Source organism: Lycorma delicatula, chromosome 5 (genome assembly GCF_047948215.1).
Source record: "Lycorma delicatula isolate Av1 chromosome 5, ASM4794821v1, whole genome shotgun sequence".
Classification (NCBI taxonomy): domain Eukaryota; kingdom Metazoa; phylum Arthropoda; class Insecta; order Hemiptera; family Fulgoridae; genus Lycorma; species Lycorma delicatula.
The window spans coordinates 146,557,951-146,581,020 of NC_134459.1; the positions used below are offsets into that span (position 1 = coordinate 146,557,951).

The 23,070-nt window shown below is 30.3% G+C and overlaps 1 protein-coding gene across 3 annotated transcripts; it reads right to left on the reverse strand.

The window, feature by feature from the left end:
- Positions 1 to 455: 455 nt before the first annotated feature.
- Positions 456 to 22,714, reverse strand: ytr (U4/U6.U5 small nuclear ribonucleoprotein 27 kDa protein yantar). Of its 3 annotated transcripts, none has more exons than XM_075367261.1 (4): positions 22,408 to 22,706; positions 12,824 to 12,969; positions 3,700 to 3,831; positions 456 to 766 (listed from the first exon to the last, which is right to left on the reverse strand). In XM_075367261.1, the coding sequence occupies exons 1-4, from the start codon at positions 22,539 to 22,541 to the stop codon at positions 714 to 716; spliced, it is 465 nt and encodes a 154-aa protein (XP_075223376.1). In that variant the 5' UTR covers positions 22,542 to 22,706; the 3' UTR covers positions 456 to 713. The 3 variants fall into 3 exon arrangements, 2 of the variants coding, with proteins under 2 accessions (XP_075223376.1, XP_075223375.1); XR_012756546.1 differs by lacking the exon at positions 456 to 766 and adding an exon at positions 7,272 to 7,489 and having other exon boundaries at positions 3,690 to 3,831; positions 22,408 to 22,714; XM_075367260.1 differs by lacking the exon at positions 456 to 766 and having other exon boundaries at positions 3,417 to 3,831; positions 22,408 to 22,704.
- Between the last annotated feature and the right edge of the window lie 356 nt (positions 22,715 to 23,070).

Below are 23,070 nucleotides of genomic sequence, written 5' to 3' on the forward strand. Positions count from 1 at the left end.
AATTTGTTTCTGCCTGATGTTAGGGGGCTAATGTCTGAACTGAAAATTGAAAATGTTATTCATGACTGGCATTTATTTATATGATTCATCAAAAAGAACCTTAAGGGCCGTGTTGTTGCACAAGTCATTCAAAATTTGTTCATTCTCATTTGGACTTTATACCTTTAAATTTGGGTGACATCAGCAACAAACAAAGAGAAAGGTTCCACCAAGATATACTGCAGATAGAACAATGTTATAAAGGCAGATTGGATGAGTTTATGATGAGTCACTACTGCTGGATGATAAAAGGAGAAGACTTCACTGAACACAAAAGGAAAATAAGAAAATAGAAATTAAGATAAATATAAATGTCTGCAAAATAAAGGTAGGAATTTTAATTGTAATTATTATTATTTTTTTATTCTATTATTTTAGAAGTTTCTCAATATTTTAAAGGATCATAACTAAAAATCTAAGGGTGATGAAGAAAAACTGATTTCATTTTAAAATTCAGCATAAAAAATACATTCTAATTCACATACTTTTATCTCAGTCCCAAATTACTTCTTTTATTTTTTTTATTTTTGACCATGTAATTATCCCTGATGGTCTTGCATCCATTCTTCAATCCATAGATGTGTGTTTGAACAAGCCATTCAAAAACAATTTACAGTCTTTATGAGAACCGAAGACCAGCGAAGACCATTACCAATTCACTCCAACTGGTAAAATTATAAACGTCCTTTAGAACTCTTGTGCACCTGGACAGTGAACAGCTGGGACTCTGTAAAAATTAAAAGTGTACATAATAGTTTTAAAAAAACTGGAATTTCAAATATGTTAGAAGCTGTAAGATTGATGCTTTGTGGAACACCGACTATCTTTAGTGTAGCTGAAATAGTTTCATCATAATCATCCAATAGCAGCAGTACAGATGAGAGAGAATTTTCTGATATGGATAACTAACTGTAAGTTTGTGTGTTTTTATAAGAATAAATAATAATACTATCTTCAACATTTATCTTGCAACCAAAATAATAAAATGTTGTATTGTAGGGATTTCTTTTGTTTCTTTCCAGGTTAGAAAAATATGACAAATTGTCTGCCTATCACATACAGAATAACAAGAAATTTTCTCAATCAAAAAATATTAATAGAATAACAAAATATATTGCTAGATAATTGTCAAATGTTACCACTACACAAATATGTGAAAAAAGATTATTTTTTCTTATTCAAAGAAGTTTTTTTTTTCAAAAATCCTCTACTTGCATTAAGGCTACAAAAATATTTCACATAATGGTCGCACCCTAGTTTGACAGAAAGTTTTTTGGTTACAAAAGGTGCGACCATTATGCAATGAAATACGGTAATAACAATTATACTTAATATGTTCAGTATAGCAAATGACAAAAAATATTTCTAAAATAATAAAAACAGAATAATACTTTTAACCAGTTATGAACAATATGATAATTTGTATTACCTTTTTTGTGTATTTGGATTTTAAGATTAATTACAGGTCTGAGTGAAGTTTTTCTGGGCAGACCTTTTGTTATCATATTATTGTAAAAAATAAGTAACAAAATAAAATCCCACAGACAGCCAGGTAGGTAGCTGTCCCCCAACTAGAACACAAGGATGCACTGGTTTTATAGTGCAACCAAACTAACGATCAAAAAATGAGAAAAAGAATATCAAGAATATGGGATAGGGGCAGATAATGACAAAAGATTATTCCTCACTTAATTGAAAATAATTTGAATAATTAATAATTGGAATAATTTGAAAATAAAAGGATATGAAGTAAGACTGAATTCCACTTATCAAATCCACATTTAACAAACAGGATCCCCTCTATTATCAGGGATCTCCAAACTGAACCCTTTATCCGATAAGAAAATAATTTTTTAAATGGTGAATTATTTAAGTATGATTCAATTTTTTACATATGTGTCATCATTTTGTACAAAAAAATACATCAATGCAAAACTCAACTAAATTATATTTTGTCTTTATAGCAACTACATTATATATTGTCATTATTCAAACTCATTTTTAAACAATAATTTAGAAACATGAACTAGAAACTGAATGTAATCCTCTCAGAAATAAGTTTATTAATTCATACCTAAAAAGAAAAAATAAAACAGTTACATTTTTTGTTTATTTTTTTCTTTTTCTGATGACTCATAAGAGAGATATCTTTAAAGTAAAGACTGCCGGGAAATTCTCTCCTTAAGGTTGGCAAACCTGTGTCGTTCATGGCCACACTAGTAATATACACACTGCATTGTTGTCTATAATTTTTTGCATTGTATTACCTCTGATTATGTGCAAGTTATTACGTTACAAAATGAATAGGAAAATCAATGTTGCCGACGACTGTGAAATACATGGAGTCCCGTTTTTTAAAAAGCCAGCTGAAATTCATAGGCAGGTGGTTGCTGTGTATAGTGATAATGTAATGAATGAAAGAAATGTCCGAAAATGATATCATCGTCAATCACCAACCAGACCAACAAAAGTCAAGCCACAGCCATTTGGACGCAAACTGATGGCCACAGTCTTTTGGGATCAGTTTGGCATACTGCTGATTGATTTCATGTCACATGAAACAACTATAAATGCAGAAGCCAACTGCAAAACTCTATGTAAGTTACGGCATGCCATTCAAAATCGGCAATGTGGGCGGCTGACAGACAGCGTCGCCCTGCTGCACAATAATGCACATCCACATGTTGCAGGTCCGACACATGATTTACTGAGAGCATTTGGAAAGAAAATTTACAATCACCCACCACATAGTCCAGACTTAGCTCCTTCTGATTACTATTTGTTTGGGAAATTGAAAGAATTTTTGAGTGGTGAGCCATTCACAGGTGACAATGAACTTATAAATGCTGTCAATCAGTGGCTAAATGCAATGATAGCAGAAGAATATGATGAGGGTATATTGAAGCTGGTATATCACTACGATAAATGTCTTAATTCATGTGGTGATTATATAGAGAAGTAGTATAAGGTATGTAGTTTCAGAGAAATAAAAAATATTTATAAAGTTTTCAGAATACATTTTTTCACAATGAAGCGGTTTTTACTTTAGAGATAACCTCTTGTACATTTTATTATATGACATTTTATTATTGTGAAATTTAAGATATATTCATAAAAATTCTCTCAAAAACAATTACAATGTTTTTTAATAGATTATCATGTTTGAATAAAAAATACTTGCCAGTCAATGACATGACCGAATGAGAAAGCTCAAACTTTCTAAACAAAAACACGGATGGTTAACTAAAATGCTCAAAAATGCACAACAAAATATACATTTAAAAAAATGTTTGACAACAATTAACACTGACCTGTAACATACAGCTGTAGACAGAAACACTTTCATGTGAAAAAGCAATTAAATCAACACACTTAAAAAATGTTATCTAAATCATTAAATATAATAATCTTAAATACAAATTTATACACGTTATATTTAAGTATACACATTAATATTTCATAAAATACAGAAATATACACTAAAAAATTTACCACTGACATTCAATAAATTTCCCTGAAATTGAGATAATAAAACATTCAAAGCTACTGATAGAAGTCAAATTTCCTAATATCTTTTTATTTAAATTTTACGCAATTATGCAACAAAATCCAATGGTCTATTAAAGCCACCTTTACGGTTCATGTACTGACGATATTTACGTTTTAAGATAACATGCACTGCACCTTCTTCATTACTATCTATCTTTTTTCCTTTAGTTGTATCAAATGCACAAAAACCCATTAATTTCATCATTTCCTGTTCTTCTGGGCTCTTCCCTTGCAGATCAGCATCTGTAAAAAAAATCAAACAGAATTGTCATTTTTAAAAAGGTTGTTAAATTTTCAGTGATCTATCATTTCTGCTTTGCTCTATTAAATCAAACAGAATTATCACTTTTAAAAAGTTTGTTAAATTTTCAGTCATCTGAAAGGCATATTTTTTTTAAAGTAAGGGCAGTTTTTAGTCAGCCGCCATTAGATGTGGTAGAAATTGTAGTGGTAGTGTAGCATGTTTATAGCAATGATCATCTGTTTGCAACAATAGGTTACTGTGTTGCTGTGTTTAAACACAGCAACTAATTCATGGAATTAAATAATCCTGAGCTGTGAAGTGTGATCAGTAATTCGTTATCTATTGGAAAAGACAAATCTGCTGCTGATATTCATAGAGATTGATGATGTTTATGGACCCAGTGTTATGTGTTATGAAGGTAAAGTTTGCAAATGGTGTCGTTTATTTCGTGGAGGAAAAACAAATGTTTACGACAAAGAATGCAGTGGTCACCTGACTGTCTTTACAGATGAATTGACTGAAAATATGAATGCAAAAATCTGTGAAACACAAGACACATTTCTCAATTATCAATTGAATTTCCTTTTGTTTCACGATCAGTAATTTACAACATTTTAACTGAAAAACTGGATTACAGAAAGTTGTGATCCAGATGGGTACCAAAAATGTTGGCAGAAGCACACATAGAAAAGTCCTGCTGTAACTCAAACACATTTTTGAGACACTATGAAACTGAAGGTGACGATTTATGTGAACGCATAATCACCAGTGATAAAACATGGATATGTTATTTACATGTTGAGATAAAGCAGCATTCATCATCCCTGAAGCCCAAAAAGTTTAAATGAGAAGTTCAATGAAAAAACTTATGCTACGGTTTTTTTGAATGTAAAAAGGATATATTACTGATTGAATTTCTTGAATGTGGAAGAACTGTTAATGCCAATACATACTGTAGAGCACTTACAAAACAAACATTCAATTCAAAACGAAAGGCACAATACAGGATTTTAAGGTGCAGAAAGCTAACTGATGGGATTTTGTTTCTCCACAATAATACATGACCTCACATGGCAAACAAACCCACTGAACAACTGCGACAATTTTGGTGGGAAATCTTTCAATATCTGCCCTGGAGTCCAGACCTTGCACCAAGTGATTATGTTTTCTCCATTTGAAACAATGGCTAACATCACAGAAGTTTGAAGGTGATGAGGAATTGCAAAACAAAGTCACAGGCAGGAAAATTCTTCTTCAACGTAATAATGAAGCTGGTAAGCTGATATCAAAAATGTATTGCAGTGAATGATGAATATGTAGAAAAATAGTGCGTGTGTACATGTGTGCGTGAGTTTATTTATTATAATAATGTTTTTTCTATTTCGCTTATTTCAATTTTTTTTATCAAAATGGCCCTTTATTTTAAAACATGCCTCATATCATTCCTGTTCTGCTCTATTTTTCTATTTACTTTACGTATTGCTGCTCTGCTCTGTTTCTCTATTTACTTAATATGTTGTTGCTCTACTCTATTTTTCTATTTACTAACAAAGCTTTACAACTTTTATTATTGCATACATGTCATAAGACATTTTCATTTCTAATAAAATAGAACATAAAAAACAATATCAGCATTTACATTAAATAAAAATGTATTATGAGAAAAGTATAACAAACTCTCACAAAAAAACAACCTAGTAATGGTGAAGTAGAAGCGAACCACAAAAGCTCAATAATTTTGTTATTTTCAACAACTAGAAACAGACTGTTTATATGCTAATATATTAAACATTAGTTTAATATTCTGCAGGTTGATAGCCACCAACTTTTATCAGGTAACAGGTCAATATCAGCCCTAAATACATGTAGACAGCAATTAAGAGTAGGGGTAAACTTTTAAATAAATTATTGGCATTTGCTAACACTAAGCTATTAATATCTATAAAAATACAATTAATATCAATAAAAATAATTTTTGTAATTTTTCGCTTTCCAAACCCATTTAAATTTTTTTTTTCATTAAAATTTGTAAACTTATTTTTTAATAAATTTGCATTGGCATGCAAATGACATGTAAAATTGTAATTGGCATGTATAACACTCGACTTTTGTAAAAACAAGGTGAAAACTTTTTATAAAATATTTGGTAAAATATATGTACATTTCTTGTCATTACTACTATCTTCCCGTTAAATTAATATTTGGTAGTAAACTTCTTAAGCAAAATTCCATCAAAAAAACTTTACACTTCATCAAAAATGAAATTGTCTTGAAATGCAGAGAAAATTTAATTTAAAGAAGAGATTTTTATAAAAAGATTGATAATTAATTTATTCGAGTATACAGTCGATATAGGACTTATAAAGATATATGAGTAACTCATGAATTTTCTACTTTTCATTACTCTTCCCCCACCAAATTACCCACTTTTCTACAGATTATTCACATTCCAGATGCAATTTTGTTCTTAATGTAAATCATAAAAATAATGATAGTTATGGTACTTTGCACTTTCGAAAATGTAAGCACTTCAGATATATAAAAACACAATACAATCTATCAACAACAATTTTGATTTTAAATTTTTTGTGCACCTCATTTAATTAAAATAATTACAGTAATGTGAAAGATACAGACAGATTTACAGAATAGTGATTGTGTTAATTTTAATAAACAACAGTAAATATTAAAAGATTGTAACTATAATTTATCTTCAATTAAGTAAAAAATGCAACTTGTGCTGTCAAATTTCACTTGTACCATGCCACCAATATCCTGTGGTGAATTTAATGTCATTATTTTTAGTATTTTAGAGGAAACATTTATGGCAAAAACATTTATGACACATTTGGTGGATACATAATAAGACATTCTTGTTTAGTTAATTTGGTAGTAGAGAGATATGTAAAAGAGAAAATTGTTGAGGAAAACAAAGATTAGAATACATTAAACAAATACCAGAGGATGTAAAATGTAGTATGCATTTTGAGGTTAGAAAAATAACACAAAATAGAAAAAATGGTGAATACCACCAAATCAGTTGACTGACTGATTGCTAAAAAAATAAACAAATGAAACTAATCATATTAACCCCCATAATAATGACTGTTAAAAGATTATATGAAAATTTAATCTCTGTAATTTTTAAATACAAAAAAAAGCACCAAGAATATTTTTATGATTTTCAATTTACATTAAAGCCTTTCTTCTATATAAATATCTATTATGCAAATACAAAAATTTTTTTTAAGTGCTCTAACCAAGAGAGCAACAGGACCAAGTAATTTTTCCTTAAATGCCAGCCACTTAGTAAACATCTTATATAAATTATGTCAAAATTATGTTAAAATATGTGTAAATTACATTAGTAATGTTAAATGTTAAATTAAAATGGTTGACAAAATTTTAAAGTAAATTAATGTCTTAACTTTTTACTTACACAGAGACCCCCCTCCAGTGGGAATCAAGCTGAAGTTCAACTGGAAATTTTTCAAATACCGCAAAATTTAAAGAGATAGATGAAGTTGTTCCATTTGGTACCTTTATCTGTTCTAAGGTGGAATTTAATTTCTGTTGGAAAAGTTTGTATTTTTGTATAGCTTGTCCAAGCCCAATTCGCAATGATCTGATGAACAGCATAGCTGTATATCTTGCTGCCTAACAAGAACAGGTTTATAATACTACTCTATTAAAGAAAGTACGTATATGGTACGACTACTGTTTATTCCAATCAATGAAAAAAAATTCACATCTTGCATTAATTAGTTACTTATTTAATCCTTAGTTTTTATATTATTAAATTAATAATCTATTTCTTTATTAGATACTGAAATAAATATGTTATGCAATATTATGCAGACTAATTGCCTATTACTGATTACTATTTAGCCCTAAATGTACTTATTTATAGTTTAACAACTGTATAAAACATCCAACTCAAACACGGACAAGATTAATGTCTACTATTTATACTATGCTCTTCGCCCTTTGTTCTGGGAGTGGTGAACAACCGTATACTAGCCTAGGCTATGAGTCATACATAAGAAAAATTTATTTATTCCGGTTTGTGTAAATAATAAACGAACAATGTGTCATTCTAAACATTCAAATGAAACATTAAATATCTATTTATAAAAACCGTTCCCGATTCAATCAGAGACTAACTTGTTTTTGTAAATGATTCCATTCTAATTTATATTGTATTTGAAGTTAAAACTTGTCCAGATAATTGTGTGTTTCCAAAGAATAAGGTTATCGTCTGATTATAATGTTCTTTGAGTTTCAATTCTTGAAAGTAGTTGAAGTCTTCAATGAAATTTTAAAAGTAATTTATTCATGTTAAATTATTAAATCTTTGTCGGCTCTATTCTTATGGTAGTCAACTGATTTTATTATTTTGCACATTTTGTCTAATTTATGTGGAAAAGACATTTACCGCTAAGGGAAATACATTATACACGATTTTAATCACATGGCAGGAGAAGCTACAGTTGGAATGTTTGTTAGTGATGAAGTTGTGAAGCAATGTTTGTTAGTGAAAAAAGTTGTAGAATATGTTGTGCATGCCGCAGGAGTCTCAAAAAGAACAGTTAATAAATTACTGGTGAAATAGCTTTGGAAAAAATTCAGTTCTCACAAAGGAATAAAACACAAAAAGTGACAAACCCGGAGAGTTTTGATCGAAATGCCATACATCAAGTGTTAAAATTTATATTAAAGTGTTAAAACGAGGACTGCTTGCCCTTGTTTTAACACTTACTGCAAAAACATTCCACTCTAAGAAACTCACCGCAAAATTAAAAAGTGATGGGGTATTTAATGGGAAAAAGAGTAGCTTACGGATATTTTTGTTACATGGACTTCAAATGGAGGAGAATCAGAAATAACTGGGCAATTCTTATTGTAAAACATGATATTCAGTACAAACGGTTTGTGTGTTTGAATAAAGGCGAAGAAGACCAAGAAGACATAGATAGAGTTGAAGACCAATTGTCTATGTTGATGACTCATATTTTAAATACTCATTGCCAACAGAAATGTTGGCAGCCTTCAAATGTGCCTGAATGTTTTTCTGTGACAATATCAAAATGAGAATAGATAATAATTATCCATGCCAGTATGAAATGGAATTCATTCCAAACTGCTTGATAGTATGGAAAGCAAAGTCTTCTTTAGGTGAATATCATTCTCAGTTAAAATGCAACATATTTTTAAAGTGGATAAGAGAAAGATTAATGCCTAAATTGCCAGTAAACAGTGTATTATTTTAGATACTGCTTCTTATCACAATGCTGAAAAATGCAGAGTACTGAATTCAACATCAACAAAACAACCAGCTTACCATTCCATGAAAATCTGACGAAAGTTGAGGTGTATGAGACAATTAAAAAATATATATATAATCTGAAAACATATAAAATAGATGAGATACTGGAGGAAGCTGGGTTCCCTGTTTTACACTTATCCCTATATCATCATTCATTTGAATCCCTTCAAGATATGGGCACGGGTGAAGAACCGGATCACAACCGAAAATTTACAATTAATGACAGCTACAAGAATGGAAATTTGTCATAAAAAGTTTGTAGAACTCTCAGTCGAGGACTGGATAAAACTTTGCAGACATGTTAAAAAACTGAAGATGAGTATCACAAGCTGCAAAAACCTCTAGTTCAACAAATTGAATGTGTCATTTGGGAAGCAAGAGTTCATCAGAATCGTCAAAAGAAGATGAAAACATGTAGTAAGGAGTGAAGTGCTATATACTCAGCAACTTTGTAATTTTTTACTTTGTTATTTGTATTATGCTAGTGCTAGTTACAGAATTCATAACGAAATACATTATAAAGTACAAAAGTTTTACTGAAAAAAGGATTTTAGTAATTGTTTTACTAAAAACACAAACAAAAAATATGTAAAAAAATTTAAAACACCACTTTTAAATTAAACACACTAAAAGGAAAAACATAATTTTAGGATGATATCTCAGAATGGATTTGATAACAAGTTTGATGGTGATAAGTAAGATTATGCAAGTCATAGCTTCAAATTAAAAATTTGATGTTTTTGCCAATTTTTTGTTACGTGTGATGAATGGAACAGTTGCACTAGCGCATAGGTTTGAGCATATTTAGAGGAAGATCAGATTGGTAAATTTTACAGTGTGTGAGTGCAGTGTGTTGTCATCAGGAGCAAACCTGTATGCAAAATTTCAGAGCAAATGGATAAGCAGAAGTGCTTCAAAATTCGACTGAAAGATTCCATAACAAGAATCTCACATACATAGTCCAAGGGTGAGTTAACATAAGATTGGTAAAAAAACAAGAAATACCACCTACATGTCAAGGTAATAATTATATTTATATATATATTTTTTTTTTACAAGTATTTAAAAATAAGTTAGCTAAATATTTATGTACTGAATTAATTAATTTATTTTTTTATATACATATAAGACTAAAATTAATTAAAAAATTTACGATCTGAATTTGTTTATTGATTGGAATAAATGTTAGTATAAAAAATTACTGTAAATTAGTATATAAAAATTAGTTACGTTAAAAAATTACTATAAAATTAAAAAAAATTATTCTGTATATATACCATATTATATATATATATATATATATTGTTTTCCAAAAGTTGATAGCCCTGCGCTAACGCATCACCTAGATCATATCTGTGCCAATTCGGCTTGGACAAGCTAAAACAGGATATTTTTCTAATGTAGTTATAGTTAGGGTATTGATTAGGGTAGTTATTGGTTAGGGTAGTTAGGGTAGGGTAGTTATTGGTTAGGGTATTGATAAGCAATAACTAACGTTTTGATAAATCAAGAACATAAACTTACAATATTTAACCAATACTTCAACAACAAACAACAGAGCAGCAGTTATATCAATCCCTTTTATGTAACACATTATCTATTCAGAAAAAAATAAGGACGTAAGGATGGATTCTCCTGTTCTAAATGGACGCGCATGTGTGTGTGTGTGTGTGTGTGTGTGTGTCTGTACTATTATTTAGAGGAAAAGGATATTTTTGTTTGTTAGGGATAAATGAAAAAACTTCCCCATCTATTGCTACTAAATTTTTACCCATATTTCTTGGAATAATTGAGAAGGTTTTACAATATATTTCAACTCAAAAAGAAAAAATATATATATGTAGTAGTGGAGATTTGTCAGTTGAAGCAAAAACTTTAATGAATTGTGAACTATGAGTGGTCTACCACGGTGTGAGCTGGGTTTGAACTGATTATCATCATCTAAAAACCAATTATTAGATTTTTTTATTTTCATTCTGAGTTTCAAGGGTTATAATTGATTTTTTAATTTTTTTTTGAAACCGTTATTTTTTTAATTTCTCTTTAACAAATGAAGAAAACAACATGATTTTTGGAGATTGTAATCTTCAAGTAAAAAAAACCTTGAAAGGGGATGAAGAAAGGTAAAAATTGTTTGAATAATGACTAAATTTCCGCAATCCTGACTATGATAAGCAAGGTATTCAGGAGATTTGGGCTTGTTAATACTCTTCAGATAAATATTTATACACCACTTTTGGGTTTTTTTAATTTAGACCTTTCTAAGGGGTGCAAAGGTATATGTACAGTGCTGTGGTTCAACCACCACAGCTACTGCCATGGTTACTGTATGTATGATAGGTTATACCTGCCTCTAGTTACTTGACTAATAAACATAAAATAAAAAGATGACTAAGGGAAATGGTATGTTGTAACAACATAGTGTGGGCAAAGCTGTGACGAGGAGCTAGTGTATATTTGTGAAACCAGCTGACTATATGCAAACCAATGAAAAATAAAAAAAATATTATTTAATTCAAAAATATTTCTATCCCTGACCAAATTTTTAAATAAATCAATTATGAATTTTACTGTAATAATTATATAGTGCATTCAGAAAGTCACTGTGCAGTATGCTTTAGAATTATGTGGTACATTCTGTTCTTTCACCATTACGTTAGTTGCCCTAGGTGGAACTCTGTAATAAACCAAGACATCAGTAGTTGAGTTATAATAGAACATCCTTTGTTTCATTTATCAAAATCAATAGTTGCAAGAAGCATAATGGTTCTTTCAGTAGAGGAACACATTTTTCTCACAGAACACATTTTTCATAGAGACAGGTATCGGTATACTTGTCTCCTTCAAGAAAAATTCAGTGAAGTACAAGTTTTCTGGAAAATTTCAAATATGTCTGGTTCGGTGTGCATAGAATACGCAATGTGGAGCCAATCTTTTTTTGAAAATATAGTTAATAGTGATCATTATTGCACTATTTTTACAAACTTCCTTAGTCAGTTAATGGCACCACAGCGCACACAGCTAACAAACAGGTCAATAACCTTTTTACAAAATATCTTTGGTGAACGAATCATTTTGAGGGGTTTGTGGCCTGCACGATCACCCAATATGACTCCCTCAGATTACTTTATATAAGGGACAATAAAATAAGCAGTGTATTACAACAGACTATACACATCTGATGAACAAAACCTGTAATAACAGCATACGTATGAGATATTCCAGTACATCAACTGGTTAAAGTGTTTGAAAACAAACTGAAACGTGCGCAATGTTGTATTGATGTTGGAGGAATTATTTTCAACGCCTTTTATGAACTATTACAGTTATTGTAAAAATCTATTTATATAAAACAATGAAATAATAATACAAAGTAATAATTAAGAAATTTTCACCATTACAGTTTCATAATTCCAGTGCACAAAACTACCTGAATGCACTATATTTTAAAAATTTCTAAAGAAAAAATATATATTATTCTGAAAAATTGTTCCTTTTTTGTTCATAAAAAAAACCTTCTACTAAGCTAAATTTCTTTTTAAACTGTGTTTTAAACAAGCTGTTGTGGTATAACATAAGCTACCTAGAATATTGCACATTATCTGATATTAATGAATAATAAATAAAGATCATCTTAAAATGATAAGATATGCTAACTAACTAACCTGTTATGTTTGGCCGTTGACCAATTAACTGTGATGATTTAGATGATCTGTTACGATCTGACCTATCACCTTCATGCGAACGTGATCTTGAACGTGACCAAGAACGAGAACGACGATGCCTGTGCTCTCTTTCTCTATCAACAGACCTGTTAGAGATAATATTTAAAATATAAAAAAACTTATAATGAAAATGCAGAACATAATATAGTACGCACACAATTTTGATGACATACATACTGACATACAAGTTCTACATACAACAAATACGGTCCTGCTTTTCAAAAGTATACAAATGCACTTCAATCCACCAAATAATTTCACTTTCACAAACAATGTCATGAAATCAACAGTTACAACAATCCATTAATCTTAGACATAAACAACAATCGACACACATTAGACACATCTAAGAAAATAAAATATACAAACATATATAAACAATATTTTCAATAAACATGCACAGTTTTGATTACCCAAATTCATTAAACATCATAAAGAAAAAATACATTCAAAACTCACTTTAAAAACCAATACCGCATCATTCAGTGACACCAAAACAATCAGGGCTCCCAACAGTACTCTGAAAAAGTTTGATTTACAATGAAGCACAGCTCAGATTAAGGTAAAAGTTTTATAACTTTCACCTTAAAATAAAGTGTACCGTAATCAATTTTTTAAAACGTTTCAAAGTAGCTCAAATTATCACCATTACACATAAATTAATAATATCAAAATATGTGTTTACAACTACTTAGAGGTGTTTCAAAAGTAGGAGTTGGATCCAATAAAAAGTGACAGACAACGTATCATATCATACAACCACAGTAACTTCAACACTTAATAAGCTAGCTATTTCATCAGAGATTTATTGCTGTTTACCTGAATGTCTGATTAAAAATAACTGCAACAATTAACAATTCTCACCAGCTGTGAAATCCAATATATAATTTGATTTGTCAATATGAGTCATAATGCTTCTGAAATTCATTGTAAATAAGGCTTAATATGTAAAGGAAAGAATAACATAAATATGCCTTAAGTAAAGGAAAGATAATGCAGTATTGTCATAAGTTTAGTGAAGCCTGTACAAAATGTTCAAGATAAAGAGACAAGTGGAAGGAACATGTTCAAAAGATGACCTTATTGAAGATGAGTACAGAAGTTTCAGAAATCCGGCACTTTACGATTAGGGTTCTTGCAACAGAAATAAAACACACTTCCACAGAGTATATTGTACAAAATTATTACTGCAAAACTGGCCTATCATAAACTGTGTGAAGGTCCAAAAAATGTTGACTGATATGCACAAAAAACAAAGACTGGCATCAGGATGTGCATTTCTGGATCACTAGAAAGAAAAGCAAGACAAATTTTCTCCACAGCAAAACTGGTAATGAAAAAAGGATTTCATACATTAATGTTGAGTCTAAACTGCAATCCATTCAGTTCCCTATTTGAAGTTTACAAAAGCCAAACATATTCAAGCAAAGCCAAAATTCATATCAGCTTAGAAATTATGGCTATTGTTTTTCTGAAAAAAAAAAGGTGTACTAATGGTGGATTTCATAGAGCCGAGAACAATAAAGCAGAGGAATACTGTGAAACTTAACTAAGGCTTGCAATTCAACTCTGTGACATGATACGCTGTCATCAGAAGTTATTCTTATTCGCAATAATGCACCCCCATGCTGCGAGAAGATTCATCAATTTATATGGGGACTTTTTGATCAACCCCATTCAGCCTGAACCTGTCCCTAGAAATTAACATGTCTTCCTTTCTATTAAATACAGGCTTGCTTCCCAATGGTTCAAGGACAGTTGGCAGCAAGTTGGAAACAGCAGTGCTGAACTGGTTGAAATCTCAGGTGGTAGAATGGAGTTTTTATAAACAGGGCATTTAATAAGCACATTATAAGAAACCAGAAATGCGAAAAAATAAGAAAAATATGTATGTTCAAATATATCACAGATAATAATAAAGCTTTTATACTTTACTTTTGAAATGCACTTCATAAATTACCAACCAAAATAATTACATATACTGAAATCATCCTTTTATGTTATTTAGGTAATAAATAATGATTTTTTTTCAATTTTCAATAACAATAACAGTCAGTTTAATAATTGCATGTGCACTGAACTTAAGTTAGTTAAAGTTACATATAGCATTTAGGGTAAATTACATTATATTTATATTATATTATATTATTTATTATTATATTAATAATATTATATTAATAATATTATATTATTTATATTATATTATATTTATATTTTAGTATAAAAGAGAAATATGATAATTTCTTTCCAAATGCCATTATAAATAAATAATAAAAAAATTATCCAGCTTACAGCCCAACTGATATTTATGGGTTAAGTTGTTTTTTCTTACTCTTTCATTATTCGTGCTTAAGTATGTTTTAACATAAATTCAAATGATTTTTGGTTTCTTGCAGTAATAATACTCTAATGTGTAAATTTTTATACTTCTATAGTCAGTTTTATAATTACATTTTTCTTCTTCTTTTCCACCAAGCATTAGAGATCACTGCCAGTTACATTACCATTACATTCATCACAGCACGCACGACAGTGCCATTCATTCTACTGAGATTATCAATCTTTTGGTGCATATGCACCTCCCCATTGTATGAAATACTGCAATCTAATAACACAAGACCTGCTCCAGGATTTGGGTTGGGATCTGCTTCTTTGAAAGCCATTTCTTTGGTAATGTTCAGAAATGTTTAACACAATCTCATATTGCCCTTTGCAATCTGTCATTCTTATCAAATATGACACCCTGATCAACTGCAAACAGAACAGTAAAATACCCTCCTATCTCCTCACCATCAATACCATAATGATCTAGTCTATTTATCCACTATTAAAGAACATCTCTATGTAAGTTAAAGAATAGGGGAGAGAGGCTGCAGCCCTGTTAAAGGCCTCGCCACCGACCTACCCTTGTTCCCAGTCGTACATATCTTTGAATCTTTATACACTGATTTTATACACTCAACCAGATGCCAAGGCAAATCTTGTTTTTCCAAAATCTCAAATAATTTCTTCCTGCTCACCATGTCAAAAGTGTTAACAAAATCAATAAACATAATATGGGTTTCTTTATTACATTCCCTCCTCTTTTCAATTACTTGCTTCAAAATGAAAACATTATCCAAACATGACTGTCCAGGCCGAAAACCCAACTCCTCCTCAAGCATCAAAATATCAACCAATGATGTTAAAATTTTTGAATCGATCTTATATGCCATGTTCAGAAGACATTGGCAATTCAATCCCATTGGCATAGCATGTCTCCTTCAACACAAATTTAAACAGCTGTTCCTAAGGCCCACCAATGTACATTTGAACAGATCCACCTTCAAGCCATCACACCCAACTACTTTCCTGTTTTCATTTTATTTTAGACCATCCTATCTCATCCACTCCACCTGTCCTTGTCCTCCCAGCAATCCCTCCCTTCATTGGCAATGAGTACCTTGTTCTATCCACAACTCTCTTAACTTATAAACAGAAAAAAAGAAAACATACCGAGGCAAGAAAAATTGAAGATGAGGAAATAGTAAAGCGTGATTAATAAAAATTAATTCATTCAAATAATTATAATTTCAAGAAATAGTTGAATGAGATTTATTAAGAAAGAAGTTGACTTACAAACAACAATGAATATTTAATTATAATACTTAACAATGAATAGTTCAATTTTTCTACATCATACTCCGAAATTTTCTGAATTTAAATATATAATTATTTTTAACAATTGTCAGAAATGTATGCAAAGGTACTTTTTTAAGCCTTTGTCAAAAAAATTTAAAAATTTTATCAGAAAAAGTGATTAATGTATCTCAGTTAAAAGTCAAGGTACACTGATGATTTTGGCCTTGTTTGAAAGCTTGAACTTAAAAAGCAACATAAAAACCATGTCAAAACATTTAGTAACAGCTCTGCATAAGCATTTCATAGTAAAAACATTATGAGAAAGGTAAATGTACACAAAAAACAAACGACTGAAAATTTGATATAATAGGAATTCCATTGTTGCCATATATAAAAATATATCAATTCAATGAAACACTTGGCATCGATGACACTTCACCAGTATGTTGCAATTGATAAAGAAATGAAAACACACAGTAATTGTCTCACAGTCAGGCAGTTGGTGCTTAAATGACAAAAATGCTGGCATTTATTATAATGTAAAAACATCAATAAGTGCTTATGGATATAGGCTCCTAAATACACTAGGTTTGTTGACGAATTATTGGCAAGATTGTATGATATACAATTATTGATGTATTATGAGATATATTGACGAAATGAATAAAAGACTGGTATAAAATGATTGAATATGTGGTAGCTGGTTGAATATGCAGTATATGAAATTGATCCTAAATTTAATTCTGCAAGTGTGGAACACATTTCTGCAATGCAAAAGGTATCTGTACCACCAGATAGGAAGACAATGAATACACCAAATAGTGACACAGGAGGTCGTCAAAGAGATTAAAAAAAAATGAATTATCTACATCTACAAAACATAAAGAAAGAAAAACAGAGGTTAAAAAATTTAAAAATGAAGAAATTAAAAGAAGGAAGAAACTTAGGTGGAAGCTAATTTTAAATTTCATCAATAAGTGAAAACAGTTTTATTTTTATTTTCTGATTTTATTCAAATTACAGTTTTTATATTTTAGAGGTCATATTATTCCTTAAGATAGAAGAACTGTACTGAATAAAATTTTTAACTCATCTTAATAAAAAAGGTTTGCACGAAAAAGTTATAAAAATTGTTAAACTAGTCCATACTACCCATCACAGCACAATTTTTTTCCAGTTTAAGATAAAAATGAGTTTAATATTCCAAACAATTTAAAAGTAATAATAATAGTATTTTAATACATCACATTTTAACCCCAAGTTTTATATAAAAAGGTTAATATAAGGATCGTTCAATAAACAGAGACAAACTGCTGCAACAAAAAACCATTTAGTAAAGTAAGCTAAAACTGTTTGACATTCAAGCAGGCACCTAGAAAACATTAGCTGTTCAAAAGGAATTTCCATTATTTAAACCTCCTTTCATTATTTCAAAATCCCGGTTCTTCTTGAAATGTCTAACGTGGAAGAACTACATGCTGTACAGATTTTTATTTTCATTTTCATTGCATTTTTATTTCTGCTGTACACAGTTTAAGATTTTTATTTTCTGAAGGTATGAAACCAGCAAAATTCACTCTCAGATTTAATAACTGTCTAAATTTCTGTAAGCCAACTTAACTGTTTAAAATCGGGCAGAACAAGTGCCAACAATTATCAAAAATGAAAATTGTTGACACTTCAAAAATTGTTGTTTAGCAAAGTAACATTACTGTTGTTATTCACAAGGTCAGTCATATAAAATTTGGAAATTTTTGAAATTTTTAATGTAAGTATTAACACTGCCCCTCCATTATCCACGATAAGCTTAATTCCCCCCATAACATGTTCAAGATAGGTTCGAAGAAAGTAAACTCACAATCACATAGGCTGTTGAATTCACATTTGTATGGAACTTAAAACAGCAGTTTTTAGCAGAAGGTAATACTTATTTATAGAATGTATGACTAGTGATTAACCTTGGATTCATCATTCTGATGAATCCAAAATTAAGTTTGAACCAGAATACAGATATCAGAGTATGGAATAGAAATCATCTGAGTTTGCCTACCAGGTAAACAATCAAAACCTATGCTTCAACAGTGATGTTAACAGTGTTTTGGATCATAAAGGTCCAATTTATTACAATTATCTGAAAGAACAATATACAGTCAATAGCGAGTATTATTGTGACATGCTTTAAAGTGCAGAAATTCTGAACAGTTACTTGATCACCTTCAATTTTGTTCCTATTTTAAAATACCACCATATAAGATATGCATAGGATCAGGTAAAATATAAATGTCAGAAAACAGGTTTGGACAGCGGGAGACCCATGCTAGGTCAAAGACTATGCTACATTTTCAATACTCTAGTCAATTAACAATCAGTTTTGTGAGTTTTGGAGACCTGGAGAGAGGATAGGATTACGGTTAAGATTAGAGTTAAAGTTAAGGTTAAGGTTAGAGTTAAGGTTAACAGAATAAACCATAAACTACCCTTAATATTCAGACTCAGCCAGACTCACAGTCAGTGATTAAAGATGATTATTACCACTCTTTATTAGATGATTATCAGTACATAATCATTATGATTAAGATAATTATCAGTACATGATTATCATACATGGAACACGTATGGTAGTCTCGCTTTGTTGTCACTACATTTCCACTTAAACATATATTTGGCCAAGTGTCCTACAAGATGGTGTTAAGTATTGCTGCCATACCTTGGTAATTTATCCCCAACCTATTCCCACAAGTCTAACCTTAACCCTTACCTCTCTCCACAGAATGAATTAGCATCAGAACTAGTCTCAATTACTCACAAAACTAACAGCTAATTTACTGGAGTACTGATAACACAGCACAGACTTTAACCTTGCACAGGTCACCCACTGCTCAAACCTGCTTACTGACATTTACATTTTGTGTTTTCTTGATTCTAAGCACATCTATTATGGTATATTAAAGTATGAACAAAACTGGAATTGATCAAATAATTGCTCAGAATTGTCATAAAGTGATACTTGTAATAAGGGGAAAACATCCTGGATCTCTCTCAAAACGCAAATTCTTTTACATAACATAATTCTTTTGCCTGCCTCTATATCACTCAAAAGACAAGGGAAGCTATTCAAAAGGTGGATTGGGAAATGTTGTCACATCCAACTTACAGTCCCAATCTCACACCATCAAATTTTTTTCTGTTTGGTCAAAAACAAGTCTTTACCTCATAAAGAGCTATTACGTGGCATCAAGTTTGATAATCCACAGGTCAAGAATGACTTAGACACTAAAGTGAACAATTTTTTACTACTGGAATAAAATATATAAAAGATGGGAAAGTGCCTAAGAGGATTATGTTGAAAAGTAGGATTAGTTTCATAGTCATTAAACAAATAAATCATTTTCTACAATCATTTGTCTCTTTAACATTGAATGACCCATAAATTAATTTTTAGTGTATATTTTTTTAAAAATAATAATTCATAATTAGCTAAAGAACCATATAAAAGGTAGATAAAAAATAATTATAGCTCACATTTTAGGATATTTTTTTCAATTAATCTCTTAAAAATCAAAATTTATATAATTTAAAAAACCAAAAAGATAAATAATTAATAGTAACAAATAATGGTGCTTGTGTATTTTCATTGTGCCACTATCATTGGGAGGTTATAACCAGTGCAACTGGTGGCGAGTTAAATAACTACATTGTTCTTATCAGTAAGACGATAAAATAAAAATATTTGTTAAAGTTAACGATGAACTTATAAGTAATATATGTGCACTCAGGATTTGGTATCTTCCATGTTTTGAAGAGGAATATGTTGGATTTTTGCAGGTTAGGTTAATTTATCCACGGAGTTGGTCTAGTGGTGAACGTGTCTTCCCAAATCAGCTGAATTGGAAGTCGAGAGTTCCAGCATTTAAGTCCTAGTAAAGTCAGTTATTTTTACACGGGATGAATACTAGATCGTGGATACCAGTGTTCTTTGGTGGTTGGGTTTCAATTAACCACACATCTCAGGAATGGTCGAACTGAGACTACACTTCATTTACACTCATACATATTATCCTCATTCATCCTTAAAGTATTATCTGAACAGTAACTACCGGTGGCTAATCAGGAAAAAGAAAGAAGGGTTAGGTTAATTTGAAAATATAATTCAATTTCTAGTTTTGTGTTTCTACTTTATTCCTAACAGATTCTAACAGCCATCATAAATTTACAGAACTATTACATATAACCTTCCAACCATAGTGGTTCAATTATAATACCTAAGTACTTGAATAATTAATGATCACAAATAAAAATACAAAAACATTACTTATTTTTCTTGTTATTGGGCTATTCCATTATTTCTACTTAAAAATATATAAATTGCCACGAAAATTCACCTATTTTCAAGATGTAAAGTCAAATTTTATCTGAACATTACTAGTCAGAAAAAAAGATTACATTCAATAATACAGAAGCATTAAGTAGCTTACTGGTAGGAGTCATGTCAGTGCAAACCAAAACTAACAGTGAGAGCTTGAAAAGTACAAGTTTGAACATTTAGAGGTCAACAATAATTGCAGTTTTAGCAGCAAAGACCAGATATCCAAACCCCCCAAACAAACAGAGGTTATAGAATAAGAACAGTAAATAGAGTCAAAATATCAGGAAATAAAACTAAATTATATCTCAATTGCAAATTTCTGTGGTTTACATTTATGTGCTGCAAATCAACTACATATATCAAACGTCCTACACAAACTTAGAGGTTAAATCTTGTACGATAAGTACTCATTTTCATAACAATATAACAAAAAAGGAAGGGCATTTAAAAGAAAGAACAATCAAAGAAATTTTTTCCTACTGGTAATATTCAATGAATTTTTCCAGTAAAATGGTAATTTTTAGCAATTACTTCAACTTCAATTTTTTCATACTTTAAAATACCATAGTCGATATGCTTAGAATAAGAAAAACACAAAATCTAAATATCACAAAATAGGTGAATCGTGCATGCTCAAAGTTCACCCCACATTTTCAGTACTCTAGTCAATTAGCTATCTATCAGTTTTGTAAGTTATTGAGACCTGTGCACATGACAGAACTTGAACAAAACTTCATACGGAACTTGACAGAATTTATTTATGAACAGAAATATAGAAATTACAGAAAAAGATTACACCATATGTTCCATATATAACAGATAATCACCTTATGAAGAGCAATCAGTTATAGTCAACAACTGACTCAGAGTCTGACTCTGATGACTATTAAGGTTAGTTTAAGGTTTATTCTTGTCTCAACAAAACTCTAACCTCTCCATAAAATTTTAATTCCTTTCCACAAAACGGATTAGCATCTAAACAGGTCATTACAACCCAAAAAACTAATTGCTAATGACTACGATACTGATAATATGTTGGGGACTTTGAGCTTACATAGATCATCCGCTGTCCAAAACTCATTTCTGACACTTAATCTCATGTTTTCCCCATACTAAGCATATCTAATATGATATATTAAATTACGACAAAAAAATGAAGGTATTTAAGCAATTGCTCAGAAATACCAGTAACAAGAGGAGATGTACATATACAGGGCACAAGTTCAAATTTAAGTTACAAAAATCATAAGTTTTTTCTTAAGTTCCCAATTTATTTTTGTAATTATGTACAAAATTAATATTTAGACAATTTAATGGTTATTTGGGGGGAAAACTGATTACCACAAACTTTCACTGTAACAGAAAAAGTCTCAGACTACTGTTGTTTCTTAAAAATTGATTTTATTTACAAGCAAATATAAATATATTACTAATTCAATCATAATCTACAACACTCATTCATCCTCTTAATCGTACGTAATGATATGCATGTTCATGAAACACTAGAGGAAAAACTAGATAAAATCCCTTCAATTACCTTCGACGCCTTTCTCTAGATCTTCTTCTATCCCTCTCTCTATCTCGAGATCGTCTTCTCTCCCTGTCCCTTTCACGAGATTTACTACGACGTCTTCTAGGAGAAGGTGATCTAGGTGATCTACTGTGTCCCATTTAAAAAATTCAATTCGGTAACAAAAAATTTATAAAATATTTAAAAGAAATGTCGCGTACGATATGAACACAACACGACCATTAACGTCAAAAATCAAACAAAGAACAATCTAAACACTGAGACGTAAATACGAAGTCGCAGCCTAACAGAATTAATCAACAAACTTTATAGGCCTAAAACTGTAAAAAAATTACCTGTAAAGTTTGTAAACGTTTAAGCACTCACATCTTTGCTAAAAGTATATAATATGAATATATTATATAAGTATATAATATAAGAAAGTTAAGCTTAATATTGAGTAAAATACTAACTATTTATTTTTTTAACGATTCATTTTTTTTTTAATAAATAAATAGCAAGTATTATGTGTATATGGTTATGCGAAATGCGTGTATTGGCATCATTGAACGTAAACGTCATTTACCGTATGCCAGCCATAGTTTGTTAAAACAATTTGAAGTTTTGAGATCCATTATGTAATCCGTTAAATTAATTTACAATTCTCTGTCCGGAAATTTTATTATAGAT

Bases quoted from the DNA above. Each gene is read 5' to 3' on its own strand.
- ytr (XM_075367260.1), bottom strand. From the start codon at position 22,541: ATGGGACACAGTAGATCACCTAGATCACCTTCTCCTAGAAGACGTCGT. The intron at 12,970-22,407 runs GTAATTGAAGGG...TATCTCTAACAG, and splicing joins TCTAGAGAAAGGCGTCGAAG to GTCTGTTGATAGAGAAAGAG. The intron at 3,832-12,823 runs GTTAGTTAGTTA...TTTTTTTTACAG, and splicing joins TCAACGGCCAAACATAACAG to ATGCTGATCTGCAAGGGAAG.